The following is a 16,739-nucleotide window of genomic DNA, read 5'->3' as shown; positions in this document are numbered from 1 at the left end:
TAAGCCTCCCCCAAGGTGCTGCCCTCAAGATGTGTTGTACTACAACTTTCAGCATCCCTAGCCAGTTATGCTGAGGATGCTGGCAGCTGTTGTCCAGCACATCTAGAGGGCACCAGCTCAGGGAAGTCTGCTATAGATTGTCTTACCAAAACAATCTTAATACTATACACTGTGAGTGTGTAAAGCCTTATCTTAAAAAAAATTTTGCTCTTTCCTCCAAAATTTCCAATTTTACATTGGGGGAAAATGTCCGGTGGTGGGAATAGTCCCCCCACCCCCCCCGCACCTTCACATCCCTATGCAAATGTGCCATTAAACTGTCATGGCTGATTTCCTGTTGCATCCGAGTCTTAACATGGACTTCAGTGTTTTTGCTCAGCTTGATCCTGAAAAGAGATGTGGATGGAGAAATGCAATTAAAGGTCAGCCGGTTTGTATTACAAGTGTACTAAGTAATTGGACACTGGCCTTGGTTGACCTTCACGTTGTGCACCAGCATGTCGATAACTTGTAGAAGCTTCCCAGCACTTGTTTTCAGTACGCTTGAGAAGAGACCAAGTGAGGAAAGAGTCCTAAGTCATCCAGGGTCTCTTCTTCTCTTCCCAAACATCCCTCTATATCTTCAAAGAAATCTGAGGCTGGCCTCCTAATAAGAGGAGAGCTGGGAGGTGCATCGACCATTGATTTTAATACTATACTTATGGAATGGAATGCTATTTTAGAAAGGTAGGGACGTATGTATGTAAAGGGCATGACTGTTGCTCCCTGTCTAAATGTAGGGGCTAATCTAACTGTGCAAGGACCCCCAAGATTCTCCACGCAACAGGCATCCTTCATGGCAGTGCCAGCCCCAGGTTTTTGAGGGTCCTTGTGCAAGACACCCTCAATGGCCCCCCTCCCTCAGTGAAACTGCCTTCTCACCTCCATTGTCACCAGCTGCTATTGCTTCTCCTCCTCTTTTTCATCATTGCTACCGCTTGCTTGACCGACAGAGAGCCAGTGAGCAAGTAGGCCATGGCATCTATTGCTCCTCCTCATCACTGGTGTCTGGGCCAGAGTGAAAGGCCGGTGAACAAGCAGGTTGCAAAGGGTAAAGAGGAGGAGCAGGTCCATGGGACTCCTGTCAGTGGGGCGCTGCTGCGGTGTGAGCCCTTGGCAGGTGCCTAACCATACCTATCCTTGATGCCAGTGGTGCCATCTTAATGAATACTACACAACTGCAGGAGTTCTACCGTTTTCCGTCTTCCTGACTGTTCAGTTCCCATCAGGATAACAAATGCCTCTGTGTTTTAAAACCATTCTCCTAATCGATTGCTTCCTGCCTGGTTGCCTGTAAGGAGTAACACTTGCAATTGGAAGGGAATGGGTTCGTGCCTCTGCAAACTGTTAACGTAAACACACTGACACGTAGGTGTATGTGGGCAGGCAATCTGGTAATGTTTGTGGCCTTGTTTGCAAAGCTCCTAAGTAGACGTTTATCTGAAGACTTGTAATAAGAGAATGTAAATAAGGGTGTACGATAAAACATCTGTTAGTGTGAACTGAGGTCATGCAATCAGCGTTGTTGTTCAGTCCTTAAGTTGAGTCCGACTCTTCGTGACCCCGTGGACGCCAGGCCTTCCTGTCCTCCGCTGTCTCCCGGAGCGTGCTCAAGTTCATATTAATAGCATCGGTGATGCTATCTAGCCATCTCATCCTCTGCCGTCCCCTTCTCCTTTTGCCTTCAATCTTTCCCAGCATCAGGGTCTTTTCCAGTGAGCATGCAATCAATAGACAGCCTAAATAAAGGTGTATACGAAGGCATTTGTCAGTGGGAGTTGAGATCGCCACCTCTAGCTTTGAGCAGGTCAGTTCGATGCACGCTTACTTGGAAGTTAGTCCCTATGGTTACAGTGGTCTTACTTGCAAATGTGTGTTGGATTGCAGCCTTTGCAGAGCTGTGAATTTCCCAGGGTATCCTTCGCCTCCTTTTCTAATGTGAGAACCAGTTGACAAATGTACAACTCTGTGAAGGTTCCCTATTTACTCAGCTGTCAGTAGATTTCCCAGTATTTATTCTTCATTCTTTATGTGTGTTTTATACCAAGAGGATGGAAGGTTTGAAGCTGTTCTCTGTGTCTTCCAGCCCTCTTATTAACCGTAAGATGATGATAATACTTGGGACAAATTCTGTCACTGCCAGCTGTAAGTGGTGATGTGTGTTTTTTGTTGGTGTGGCAGGATTGATGTAATGTGATTTTGTGTGCGTGCGCAAGCACTTGATTTGCTCTCTTTTACTGGGCTTTGGCTAATACAGTGCCACCATTCTTAATAGTCATACTGACTCATTGATTCTGCCCTCGAATGCTCGAGCAAAGAGCATTACTTCACTGGAGAGAAGGATGAAGCAAATGTGAAGGAAGGGAAGATCATACAGGGCAGCCGACGTACCAGCCAAGGTGCACCATTCAGGCTAGGAAAGCTGGGAAAAGGTTGCAAAAAGCACCAAGCATCATAGACTTGAACTCCTTCCCTCAAGATGTGTTGATGGCCACTGGCTTCCATGGCATTTAAAAGACTGGACAAATTTATGGAGGATATATGGCTACTATGTTGTGAACTACTTCAGGATTTTTAAAATAGGAAGTGGTATATAAATGTTCTAAAATAAAAGTAGATAATAAATATTAGTCTTGAGGGCCATATGGAAAGTGCAGGTTCAGAGGCTATGTGCCTATGAATACCCGTGTGCATTAGAAGGAAGGGTGTGTGTGTGTGTTGCTGGGGGGGAGGAGTGGGGAAAGATGGTTACCATTAAGCCCTGCTTGTGGGCTTCCTGGTGACATCTGGCTGAACACTGATGGGAACTGGATTCTGAACTGATCCAGCATATATCTTCTTTTGGAAAGGAAGGAAAGAAATGCCCTTACTGGCTGGTTCAGAGGTAGAGGCAGCAAGGTCGAATAGATCCTTATACTATTAAAAATGTATTGTCACTGTAATGGTGTGTGTTGGGGTTGGAGACCGGGCCCCTGAGGGGCATGGTACTTCTTTGACCCCTTCTTATTCTGAGTAGGGGTGGGCAGAACAGATTTAATCTAGTTTGTCTCCATTTTGCATATGTTAACCATCAAGTCTGTTCTGTCCCATTTCCATGGAGATTTTAAAAGAAAAAAATCCTACAGTCCATACTGTTTGACAACCTTTATTTTTTGTTGAAGTAAAAGGGTTGGCTTTTATCTTTTCTTCTACAATTTTGAGCTGCTTGGAGCAACTAGAAAGTGGGCAAGTCAACAGTACTTGTGAAGCTGCTCCATCCAGGAAGTGGCTGTACGCCATTACTTGCAGCCCTTTCCTGGGACATGCTGCCCTTTCCTAGGTCATTGCATGGAAAAAAATATGGCCGCCCTGAGCCATGTGCCAGTGGGGGAGGCCATTTTATTTCTGCACAATGATGTAGGAAGGGGCAGCATGTAATGGTGTACAGCCACTTCCTGGAGCATTTTCACAAATATTTTCAATCCGCATGGCAGGTGCTGCACTTTTTAGAGCTCCAAGCTGCTTGAAAGAGTTAAAAAAACAAACCCCTTTTTAAAAGAGGCAACCTTCGGACCATCTTGTAAAACTGTAAATAGTCTGTTTTCGGGCCTAGTTCAAAGTGGTTGTATTAACCTTAAAAGTCATTAACAGATTGGGGCCAAATTACCGGGATTAGCATCTCCTCTCAGATATACTTTATCAGGCCCTAAAGTCACCTTCTGAGGCCCTTTTCCAGGGGCCCCTACAGGATGAGGTGGGGTGGGTGGCAACTTAGACAGAGGGCCTTCTCAGTGGTGATGACCCATTTGTGGAATGCCCTCTCCGGAGAGGCTTGTCTGGTGCCTATGTTGTGGTCTTTTTGGCTCCAGGGGAGTCCTACTCTTCCAGGCTTTTTAGCCTTTCAGTTTAACAAAACATGTTGATGCTTTTTAGATTCTGGCTGTTGTTGTCCTCTGTTTTACTTTTGTTTTGTTCTATAGCTCTTGGAAAATCTACAGCAAATTTAAAATCACCTTTTATTGTATGTGTGTATTACAGTTGTACTGTGTATTATAGTTTTAACTCTTTAAATTGTGAACCGCCCAGGGACTTTTGACTACTGAGCAGTATAGAAATGCAGTAAATATATAAATAAACCTAAGCTTTCCACAAAATCGGTCCACAAAATGGACCCATTTTTCTACAAAAATGGCAACTGAAATCCTCAAGCATCCCAAGACCCAAGTAGATGTTTCTAGAGCATTTGATTCCTTAATGGGGACATGTTAGTGTAGCATGAGAGGGACTGAAGTATGTTGCATAAACTATGGAATTCACTATCACAAGATGTGGTGATGGCTACCAATTCGGATGGCTTTAAAAGGGGTTAGACAAATTCCTGGAGGAGAGGTCTAGCAATGGCTACTAGTCCTGATGGCTCTGTGCTACCTCCACTACCAGAGATAGTATGCCTATGTACACCAGTTGCTGAGGACATGGGTGGGAGGGTGCTGTTGTGTCCTGCTTGTGGGTTCCCAGTCAGTAGCTGGTTGGCCAGTGTATGAACAGAATGCTGGGCTAGATGGACCCTTGGTCTGATGCAGCATGGCTCTTACGTCTTGGAAACATCGAGAGTTTGTGTTGGATGCATCTACCATTCTCTGCCAATCTGAGCACAGAAACTACAAGAGGCATTGTGTCCTGTCACCAACCCTGTCGATGTATGTACAGTGACACATCCCAAGGAAGGGTGTAATGATGCATCAGGATTGTCTGATGCAGCCCATGCTATGACTGATGGCATGGTGGAATACCAGCAGAAAAATCATTGCCTGGGAAGCACAGTCTCATCTTTGGGCTCTGAATGGGCAAATGAGAGAACAGGATGCTGTATCTTTGCTCGTAAGACCATGGCATTCCTTCAGGCCTGATTGGGGAGCTGGAGGGATGGCACCTGTACTCCAAATATTGAAAGTTTGGAAAAAGCTCTTTGGAGGGGGACATCTCGTAGCAGCTCAAGAGCCTACATAGCATAAGGGTTGTGTAAATGTTTATTGTCTTCTCCTTTGCAGGCATCTCTGATGAGGCCATAGTCAACGTGACTCTTCCCACTGGCATCCCGGTTCTCCTTGAGCTTGATGAGAATCTCTGTGCACTTGGCCAACACCAGTTTCTTGGTGACCAACAAGCAATTCAAGCTGCCATCAAGAAAGTGGAAGATCAAGGGAAAGCCAAGCCTATCGTTGAGAAATAAAGACCATTTTATGAATGCTCTGCCCCCATCTCTTACCATACATGGTGAAGGATAACGCTTTGTGATTGCACTATGCCGACTTTTGTCTAATTTTTAATTTTGAGTTCTCAGTAAGTGGTAGATAATGGCAGTTAGATTTTAATTTTGAGTTCTCAGTAAGTGGTAGATAATGGCATTTAGATTTTAGCATTATGTTTTTGGAGACTAGAGTTCAGATTGTGATATGAATAACAGTGGAGAGTGAATTGGCCAGATTTCAGCTAGAACAGCAGAACACTGTTGTATAAGCTTCCCACATCCTTTGTATAAAAGAAGCCCAGCGCAAGAATCAAATGTATTACAAATCAGTGTCAAGAAGCATCTTTATGATCTACAGAGAAAACACCTTCTGATTAACCTAGCCTCAAGGGAGGGTCACACATTCTCAGGTTCACAAACGCTACATCTTCACAGAAATGCTGGTTCTTCTATTCTACTCCCTGAAAAATAGTTTTTTTTTTTAAATTGTTGATAATTGGACAGCATCTGGTATCGGATTAATCTTTTCGTTAGGTGTCTTTTTTATGGCATGGCTGACATTGTAATTTTGAATAAAGCCCTTTTTACATGCACAAAAATACTCTCTTTGCCTGAACCTTTCCACGTTTTGTTTTCCATGTTAGAGAAGACTGGTAAGAAGCAAAGCCAGTTAGATTTGACCTTCACATAAAACTAAAGAGCAGTGAATGTTGATGGTACCATTAAGATCCCCCTTCCCATTCTCTCTTTAAAAAATATTAATGAACTGGTAGGGTTGTATCAAATGCTGGTTGCCTGCCAGTAGAACAGAAACAGCAGAATGGATTTCCCCCTCCCCCTGCAGTCCTCACATGCCCCCCAAAATGTGCTCCAGATGTTTGGGAGACCCTCCAGAGCAGACTGGGGGGAGGCTGCAACAGGGGAAGAGAGCAAGGGAAAGTCCAGTTGGATTTAATATGTAAATGTTGTACTGGATGACTGTGCTTCAGAGATGTTTAAGTAGCAGGGTGAGATGTTTCCTTTTGTTCCCACACCAGTAGTTCCTTTGCACCACTGCACTCCATAGGAGCTCTGTCTACCTCCCTCCATGTTTTCTGCATGATTTGGATCTGACAATTTTTTTATATCCCCAAGGTCTACCATGCAACACAAGTGAAAAGAAAGCCAACGCTATAAAAAGTGATGTATGCCATAACATCCCCATTGGGAATTTGACTGTTTAAAGTCCGCTTTGTGCTACTGAGTGTTGGCTCTAATGCGATCCAGTAGAGTGAGCTACAAATAGCTGGGGCGGTATGTGGGCAACTGTTTAATTTTTTAAATGTATATTCCATTTTTCCAGGGCTCAACATGGTGAACAGAAATATAAAATACGAAACTAGTATAAAATAAAATGTTCTATTTGTTGTTCAGTCGTTCAGTCGTGTCCGACTCTTCGTGACCCCATGGACCATAGCACACCAGACCTTCCTGTCCTGCGCTCTCTCCCGGAGTGTGCTCAAGTTCATATTCATTGCATCGGTGATGCTATCTAGCCATTTCATCAACTGCCATCCCCTTCTCCTTTTGCCTTCAGTCTTTCCCAGCATCAGGGTCTTTTCCAGAGAGTTTTCTCTTCGCATTAGGTGGCCAAAATATTTGAGCTTCAGCTTCAGTATCTGTCCTTCCAATGAGCACTCAGGGTTGATTTCCCTTAGGATTCCCAAGGAGCAAGCATCTTTTAATTTCATGGCTACAGTCACCATCTGCGGTGATCTTGGAGCCCAAGAAAGTAAAATCTGTCACTGCTTCCATTTCTTCCCCTTCTATATGCCAGGAAGTGATAGGGCCAGATGCCATGATCTTAGTTTTCTTAATGTTGAGTTTCAAACCAGCTTTTGCACTCTCCTCTTTCACCCTCAACAAGAGGCTCTTTAGATCCTCTTCGCTTTCTGCCATTAGGGTAGTATCGTCTCCGTATCTGAGGTTGTTGATAATTCTCCCAGCAATCTTTATTCTGACCTCTGATTCATCCAACCCAGCATTTCTTATGATGTACTCTGCATATAAGTTAAATAAGCAGGATGACAATATGCAGCCTTGTCGTACTCCTTTCCCAATTTGGAACCACTCAGTTGTTCCATGTCTGGTTCTTACTGTTGCTTCTTGACCCTCGTACAGGTTTCTCAGGAGACGGGTAAGGTGGTCTGGTACTCCCATCACTTTAAGAATTTGCCACAGTTTGTTGTGATCCACACAATCAAAGGCTTTAGCGTAGTCAATGAAGCAGAAATAGACATTTTTCTGGAATTCTCTTGCTTTCTCCATGATGCAGCGAATGTTAGCGATTTGATCTCTAGTTCCTCTGCCTCTTCGAAACCCAGCTTGTACTTCCGGTAGTTCTCGGTTCGCATACTGCTGAAGCCTAGCTTGTAGGATTTTGAGCATCACCTTGCTGGCATGTGAAATGAGCGCAATTGTGCGGTAGTTTGAACACTCTTTGGCATTGCCCTTTGGAATTGGAATGTAAACTGACCTTTTCCAGTCTTGTGGCCACTGTTGAGTGTTCCAGATTTGTTGGCATATTGAATGCAGCACTTTAACAGCATCATCTTTTAGGATTTTAAATAGCTCAGCTGGGGTACTGTCATCTCTGCTAGCTTTGTTGTTACTAATGCTTCCTAAGGCCCACTTGACTTCAGTCTCTAGGATGTCCGGCTCAAGTTCAGTGACCGCACTATCATGGCTATCAGGGACATTCAGATCTTTCCTGTATAGTTCTTCTGTGTATTCTTTCCACCTCTTCTTAATCTCATCTGCTTCTGTTAGGTCCCTGCCTTCTTTGTCCTTTATCATGCCCGTCTTTGCACAAAAGGTTCCCTTGAGATCTCCGATTTTCTTGAAGAGATCTCTAGTCTTTCCCATTTTGTTGTTTTCCTCGATTTCTTTGCATTGTTCATTTAAGAAGGCCTTCTTGTCTCTCCTTGCTATTCTCTGGAACTCTGCATTCAGTTGGATATATCTTCCCCTTTCTCCCTTGCTTTTCGCTTCCCTTCTTTCCTCAGCTACTTGTAAAGCTTCATCAGACAGCCACTTGGCTTTCTTGCATTTCTTTTTCTTTGGGATGGATTGAGTTGCTGCCTCCTGAACAATGTTACGGACCTCCATCCATAGTTCCTCAGGCACTCTGTCTATCAGGTCTAATCCCTGAAATCTACTCCTCACCTCCACTGTATATTCATCAGGGATATGATTTAGGTCATACCTGGATGGTTTAGTGGTTTTCCCTACGTTCTTCAATTTAAGCCGAAATTTTGCAAGAAGCAGCTCATGATCTGAGCCACAGTCAGCTCCAGGTCTTGTTTTTACTGACTGTATGGAGCTTCTCCATCTTTGGCTGCAAAGGACATAATCAATCTGATTTCAATATTGACCATCTGGTGATGTCCATGTGTAGAGTCGCCTCTTGTGCTGTTGGAAAAGAGTGTTTGCTATGATCAGCGTGTTCTCTTGGCAAAACTCTATTAGCCTTTGTCCTGCTTCATTTTGTACACCAAGGCCATGCTTGCCTGTTATCCCGGTGATTTCTTGACTTCCTACTTTAGCATTCCAATCCCCTATGATGAAGAGGACATCTTTTTTTGGTGTTAGTTCTAGAAGGTGTTGTAGGTCTTCATAGAACCGATCAACCTCAGCTTCTTCAGCCTCAGTAGACTTGAATTACTGTGATGTTGAATGATTTGGCCTGGATTCATACTGAGATCCTTCTATCGTTTTTGAGATTGTACCCCAGTACTGCTTTTCCCACCCTTTTGTTGACTATGAGTGCTAAGCTACTCCATTTCTTCTAAGGGATTCTTGCCCACAGTAGTAGATATGATGGTCACCTGAATTAAATTCGCCCATGCCTGTCCATTTTAGTTCGCTGATTCCCAGGATGTCGATGTTCAATCTTGTAATCTCATGTTTGACCACCTCCAGCTTACCTTGATTCATTGATCTGACATTCCAGGTTCCTAAACAATATTGTTCGTTACAGAATCGGATTTTCTTTTCACCACCAGACACATCCACAGCTGAGTGTCCTTTCGGCGTTGGCCCAGCCGCTTCATTCTTTCTGGCGCTACTTGGAAATACCCTCTGCTCTTCCCCAGTAGTATATTGGACACCTTCCGACCTGAGGGGCTCATCTTCCGGCGTCATATCTTTTAGCCTTGTGATACATTCCATGGGGTTTTCTTGGCAAGAATACTGGAGTGGGTTGCCATTTCCTTCTGCAGTGGACCACATTTTGTCAGAACTCTCTGCCATGACCTGTCCGTCTTGGGTGGCCCTGCACGGCATAGCTTATGGCTTCACTGAGTTATGCAAGCCCCTTCGCCGCCACAAGACAGTGATCCATAAAGGGGCAAAATGTTCTATATAAACAAGTAAAACAACATAATAATCAACTAACAAAGTACAACCATGAAAAAGTGATAAGCTAAAACCTGCACTGCTCCATTAGCGAGGGATGGGGAGAAGAAGATTGCATGTCATATAAAGCAAGGCGTGGAGTGGTCTTACTTTGGCAGTATAAAGTGTGGGAGAGGGGTGCTGAACCCTCCCACCCCAGTCTGCACCTGAGGTCCCTTCACCCTGTTACTTTAAGTGTTTTTCTCTGTTCTTGGCTCATTCCCAGTGTTGGAGGCATGAATGGACAAAAGTACTTGGTGGTAAGATGCAGGAGAGGGGAGGGTTCAGCACCTCTCTCCCACGCACACATTTACTGTGAAACTAAGACCCACCCCTCAGTTCGATATGTGAATGGGGTGGATATGTGAGTGATGGCCCTACCATGTCTACTTGGAACTGCTCTGTGAAGCGAACAGGAGGTTGGCAGGAAATGTACGCGTGTGTGCACACCCTGACAGGCTTCATGTTTATTTTTTCTTCTCTGATGAGAGGTCAGTACTTGGGTTTTAAATAAACTTGTGCCTGGAACATAATGGCAACATCATGGCAACTTTTCTCTTAGTTGTTCTTTGGGCAAGCAAATGCAATTTACTCAACAGGGGTGCATAATTTCTCCTGTGCTCAGCACTGCCCATACCTGTGAGATAACCTTCCTCTGAGGCTAGTTTTTCCACATTTTTTAATGAAGCCAGATTTAAGGAATTATATTTTAAAAATGAATGTGAATATCCTACTTGAATGTTTCTGGTGGAGCTCTCTTTACAACCACAGAACAGCCAGAATAGGCCAGTTTGATGAACCATCTCACCTTGTATCCTTGTTTTTCTCCCTTCCTGGCTACTGATCACATCTCAGTCTTAGAATACAGAGCATAGAGCACCTTTGCTCTCTGCTTCTTCCTTAAATGCAGTCTATTGGGGTAGTGATTCACTGATTTTAATTTTTCTCACTGGATCTTTTATGCCAGTGAAGCCCAATTTATGTTTTATTGAGGACTTGTTTTTAAAATGCACCGAGTCTCCTTTTTTAAAAGTTTAACCCTTTCAGATTGGGGCGGGGGGGGGGGATGACATCCAGAGATAGAAAAAAATCCCCATAGATTAGTCAGACACCCACCTTTATAGAACAAGAAGTGTGTGATTTCACATGATTTAAATCCCCTCTATGCATTTCCCCTATCCTTTGGATGCTGCTACACAGCCTACACTGGTTATGGCTGTTTTAAAATGTGTATATATTCATTTGTATATGATGTCTTGAATGGTAAATGAGTTATGGTGGCACCACGCTTTTGGTTAACCACAATATTCACTTCCTGCAGCCAGAGGAAGGACTACCATCAGGTCTGTACAAAACTGCCCATGTATAGCAGCCCATTGAGGGGTTCAATAAATGTCCTGCCTTGGCCTATCAAAGCAAGCCACAGAACAGGGCTTGTGGGCTGCATTCAGACAGTTTTGTCACAAATTGTGTCACTTTATGAAAGCGATTCCTCCTTTGTAGAGTGAAGCTCTCATCCAGTTGATTCTGTAATTGACAAGTCCTCAAAAGAAACTTGCAATTCAAATCCCAAACGCGGGGTTATGGCAGAGCAAGGGATGATTATTTTTCTCCATCACATAAGTCTTTTGGTTTTTATATGAACTTCATAACAGCCCCAAGCAAATTAATTTACCCTCCCACTCCGCTCCACAGCATTCACACATCAGGGTGGGGAAGACTGAAGGAGAGAGAGGATGCATCCCCTTTTAAACCCTTGTGAGAGGCTTTCCAAGGCTGCAATGAAATTGTACATAGGGTTGCTACTACAAACTTTGTGTTGCAGGAGCTCTTTCTCCACCCATCGTGCTTTAGGATGTGAGGCCTTGTTTGCCAGTCAACAGGTGGATGTTGCTCAGCAAAGATCCAATTATTTTCTAAACCTGAAAGACCTCACAAAAGTTGTATTCATGGGAGAGTTTCAGGGGTGGTGTGCGGTACTGGAAGATGGGAGAATTGAAATATGTACACTACTTGTTTGCTTACTGCTTTTACACCTGTACAAATGACAAATATAATTCGGTTTGCACATACAAAATGTTGTCATTGTGAAACAAGTGAAAGTTATTACTGCAAGGTTGTTTTTTAAAGTTTCATTTATGTCTTTCTTGCCTTCCTTCTGCCTTGGAATTTTGAAGTCAGTTGCATAGGGTTACTCAGTAGTCTTCCATCCAGGCTCTGATGTGACCCAGAACTGTTTAGTTTCAGCAAGGTTGTTATAGCATGTGCCTTCAGACCATAACCTGGGAATGACAGATGGGAGAGGGGAGGGGAGGAGCTGAAAATGCACTCTAAGGGTTCAATCCTATGCATGTTTAGACACCAATAAGTCCTACAACTCCCAGCATTCCCCAGCCAGCAAAGCAAAGCTGGCTGGGGAATGCTGGGAGTTGCAGGACTTATTGGTGTCTAAATATGCATAGGATTGCACCTAGGGCATTTAGGTAAGATTAATGGAGTGTGTGGGCAGGAGTTGCAGCCTACTGGGAAACCTATAAAACAATTTTGTAATTTCCAAGTGAGTGCCATTGCTTATGTAGCCAAAACGACCCTCCCACACACACACACACACACACGTGTAGATTATCAGCAGGCTTGAGGGTACCCAAGGTTTGCAGAAGTAGAAAAAAATAGGGGGAAACCCCCCGAAGTGCTCAGCCATGGAATACTGACTGGGAGGGTGTGGGGAATAGAGAATCCTGGAAAAGGGCATGGCTGGCTGGAACCTGAACAAGACCACTCCACAGTGCAATATTTTGTTGCAGGTCCAACTGAATGCAGTTATTAACACCACTCTTCAGCCATGGCTCTTGAAGTGGCTTACAGAATTTCCTAGAGTTGGAAGGGGCCATTTAGGCTCGTTTAGACACAGGTGGAAGGAAAGAAAAGTCACTGGCACCAAAATAAAAAGTTGAACTGAAATGGACAGTACCATTCTGAATTGAAATAGGTGATGAGTATAGAACACAATGAAATCCGCTAAAGATGAATCTCATCAGGCACTTAAAATCAAGCATATAAAACACAAAAATGAAGGGCAAACGGTGGAACCCATCTGGGAAGGGAGTTCCAAATATGTGGAACAACTGAAAAGGCTGTCTCTGAACCCACCCTACTTCAGATGAGGAGAGACATTGATCAGGGCCTCTTAGGTTGATCCCAGTTATGTAGCAGGTTCATGTGGGAGTAGGCAGTGCACTTGTTTTAACCTAAATGGTTGAGAATGTTTGTGGGATGACTCGGCACAATCACACTTATTTACCTAAGATCTTTGCTTCAGTTGCAAAATGTGCAAAATATTGCAGTTGAATCAGTGGCCTCAACATTGTTGTACCTGAGTGGTTAGGCACAACTGGAGCTTATGGCAGATTCGCTGGAGGATGAAGAAGTAGCCAGACAGTTTGCTCCAAAACAGGGCTGCTCTATTCAGATCCACCAGGTTTTTGTTGTTCAGTCGTTAAGTCGTGTCCAACTCTTCGTGACCCCATGGACCATAGCATGCCAGGCCTTCCTGTCCTCCGCTCATTCCCAGAGTGTGCTCAAGTTCATATTCATTGCATCGGTGATGCTATCTAGCCATCTCATCCTCTGCCGTCCCCTTCTCCTTTTGCCTTCAGTCTTTCCCAGCATCAGGGTCTTTTCCAGTGACTTTTCGCATTTGGTGGCCAAAATATTTGAGCTTCAGTATCTGTCCTTCCAGTGAGCAGTCAGAGTTGATTTCCTTTAGGACTGACTGATTTGACCTCCTTGCAGTCCAGGGGACTCGTAGGAGTCTTCTCCAGCACCACAGTTCGAAAGCATCAATTGAGCTGCAAACATACAGATGAACAGCAGGGGGAAGTGGAGTTTCAGGATTCTGCCCCTGTTCCTCTTCAATGTGGCTGTGTGGCCTGCCTGGGCCATGGATGTATGCCTTAAAAAAACCCCTAGCCTTATATCCCACTTTTTCCTCTCTTTGAGGAAGTTTGGATCAGCTTAGATTTAGATCCCAATTAGTCCTTTCTCCAGCCAGGTACGGTTGAGGCTTGCCTAGCTTTAACAATATAATAGCTGTAGGGGCCTTTGTTTTATTTTGTACATGGTGGCTAGTACTAGTCTGTGGAAACAAATCTTTCCATACAGCAGTGAAAAAATGACTGAGAATAATTTCCCTCACCCCAATTAGAAAAAGTAATCAAATTATTTCAAGGATGTTTTACATAAATTTTCCTTATTTATTAGTTGTTTTTTTTTATCCTGCTCTTCCTCAAGGAGCTCAGGGTGATATATTATCCTCACAATAACCCTGTGAGGTAGGTTAGGCAGAGGTAAGAGATTGGTGGCTGAATGGGGATTTGAACATAGCGGCTTCTAATCACTTTGCAGCTGTGCCAGAAGGAGAGACTACAATCCCCAAAGCTCATTCTTGAAATGCTAAATAGTTTAGGTGTTATGTGCGGTGATGATAATGTTAACTGTCTTGGGTGTCTGTATGACAGAAAACTGTGATATAAATACTTTAAATAAATGCATGCTATATTGTGGGAAGAAAGGAGAGAAATGTGTAGAAAAGCCAATTCTTCGCATTCCATCCTTCTGCAGGGTAACCAAGAGAATTCAAGATAGGGCTCTGCAGATAAGAGCAAGTTCTCAATTGCTGGGTTATTCGGGGACAGGGAAAACGTTGTCCCTGAGTAAAGCAATCCCCCATGTTCTCCCCCTAAAGGTAGTTCTGCCACTCATTCCTGCACTGGGGGCCAATCTTGCAGAGGGGGCCAATCGTGCCCAGCACCCCTAACACTGGCTGGCCTGACCACCTCTGGCAGACATCCCACCATGCTGCACACCCTCTAGAAGGCCTTGCAGTGTATAACACCCGCCCCACCAGCACGCACGTACAGGATGGGTATCTTGCTCGTTTTTCTTCGTGGTCTCTGTGCATCACACGTATGGGCTCTGTGCCTACGCGGAGCCTTGATTCAGGAAAACTCCACAGCTGAGAAACGTTTTTGGCGGGAACCCTCCCCCACTGTCCTCCTGCGCATGTCCATCTCGGGTTCCCACCTGTCCCCTCGGTTCTCTTTCAACCACGGTGCCGGTTGCCTCAGGGAACTTTTTGCTCTGTTACAGAGCTTAGCTTTATTTAGCTGAGGTCCTCTTGTTAATAGTTAGCGGGGGGGGGGGGGTTTGCAGTTTTTTCTTGTTCATTACTGTTTCTCTGTTCTTATGGACTGCTGAGTTAGAATTAACCCTGCTGATGAATTCAATCACCAGAGGCTTGAACTGGGATAAAGGGTTTTCTTTTGAATCATTCTACCAGTGTTAATTGGCTTACCTACTGCCAGGGTGTTTGTGTTACCAGCAACAACTGCACTGTGAATGGCCATGGTGGTCACTTTTTGCATTTAATTTTCTTCTGACCTCACCGTTTACAATTCTTTCCCCACCATGAGCATCTCTATACCAGCCTAAAATCCCGCATTTAAAAGGGGGCTTTCTGCTTCTGTTTTAAATGCAGGATCACAATGGACACCCTTTACACTGGCTTCCTTTCCCCTCTCCTCCCCTTTATCTGAGTCTTCCACATGTTTCCTTGATCTAGCTCCTCTTCTTTCGGCTTTTCCTTTTTCATCGAGGGAACTCAAGCAGAACACAGGCGGGGTAATTTGATAGCTCATTGTCTCTGATCTATTTAAAAATGGAATAAAGGTCATTTAGTGCAGGCAATGCCCTGGAGGATAACTGCGTCATGTAAAGGGCCCGCAAACTTCCGTGAGGGAGCGATAGCAGGATAAAAGCCCCATATGTACTGTGTATGAAGCTGAAACTCTCCCTAATACTCTGCACTGGATGAAGTGGGCTGTAGCCCACAAACGTTTATGCCAGAATAAAGGTTTTTGTCTTTTAAGGTGCTGCAAGGCTCTTCATTGTTATTGCTGCAACAGACTAACATGGTTGCCCTCTGGAAGTGTTTATTTTATCATTTTATAAAAATTGCCTTCAGTGTAGCTTTGTTGGCTTATAATTATTTAGTGATAGAGCTGCAGTGCCATTCCAGATTTCTATTTATGGCTCTCTGATATTTATTGTGCATAATGTTTGTACAGTTGGCTTCGTAGTACATTTCCATTTGTCTGGCAGAGGTATGGGCAAGGATGCAGGAAAATAGCCAAGGGATATCCTGCTGGTACACTACGGCTTCATGGAAATGTACAAGGGTGGAGCAACTAGCTATGACTGTAGTAGCCCAATGCAGCCTTCTCCAACCCAGTGCCCTCCAGCTGTGTTGTACTACAGTTCCCATCATTCCCAGCCAATGTGATGGGAGTTGTAGTCTAACAAATTAGGAGGGCGCCATCTTGCCGAGGGCTGGCTGAAGGCACAATCCTATGCAGGTTTAGACAGAAAAAAGTCCTACAACTCCCAGCATCCCTCCAGGCAGCTAAGCTGGCTGGGGATGCTGGGAATTGTAGGACTTTTTTTCTGTCTAAACATGCATAGGATTGCAACTTTAATGTTATTGCCTTCCTACGCTTACAGTACAGTCCTAAGCATGTTTACTCAGAGGTCAGTCTCACTGTGTTCAATGAGGCTTACTTCCAGGTAAATGTGCATAGGATTGCAGCCTTGGCTCGCTGCAGTGCTCTTGATCAGCTCCCATTCATTGCAATGGATACTGTGAGAGGGATCTCCCCAATGGACTCTTCTCCAAGCCTCCAAGACTCTTCTCCATTTTTCAAAAGCTCTGCAAGAGTTTTTTTTTTTAAAATTCTCCAGAGCTAAAGCTGGCCTTAGTAAGTGCGCAGCCTTAGAAGAAAAGAGTCATTCTTTTAACATTGAAACTGCATTCTTATTCCTGTTCTAAAATGAGAATAGGCAGGGAACTGGTGTCTCGGGCTCAAAATACACAGTAGAAGGAGAGGCATGGATGCCACAGACTGGTGGCATCTCTCCCTGCATCTCTCCAGTGATGCGTAGCTGATATAACACATGGTGTGATGCTACTGTGTTAGCATTT

The 16,739-nt window shown here is 44.2% G+C and overlaps 1 protein-coding gene across 7 annotated transcripts in view; it reads left to right on the top strand.

Moving 5' to 3' along the window:
- The window catches only part of BPGM (bisphosphoglycerate mutase), a 57,046-nt gene extending 50,362 nt beyond the window's left edge, over positions 1-6,684 (top strand). For 4 of the 7 annotated variants that reach the window (XM_084809256.1, XM_084809257.1, XM_084809251.1 and 1 more), the window contains one exon: positions 5,070-6,678. In XM_084809256.1, the coding sequence (XP_084665382.1) occupies positions 5,070-5,251 (182 nt within the window). In that variant the 3' untranslated portion in view covers positions 5,252-6,678. Of the gene's footprint in view, positions 1-5,069 lie in introns of all 7 variants that reach the window. The other 3 variants (XM_084809255.1, XM_084809254.1, XM_084809253.1) reach the window with 1 other exon arrangement.
- Positions 6,685-16,739: the final 10,055 nt, after the last annotated feature.

This window comes from Heloderma suspectum, chromosome 7 (genome assembly GCF_057233095.1).
Source record: "Heloderma suspectum isolate Gila_16-S chromosome 7, 16-S_ref, whole genome shotgun sequence".
Taxonomy (NCBI): Eukaryota; Metazoa; Chordata; class Lepidosauria; order Squamata; family Helodermatidae; genus Heloderma; species Heloderma suspectum.
This window is presented reverse-complemented; position numbering and strand designations above follow the sequence as displayed.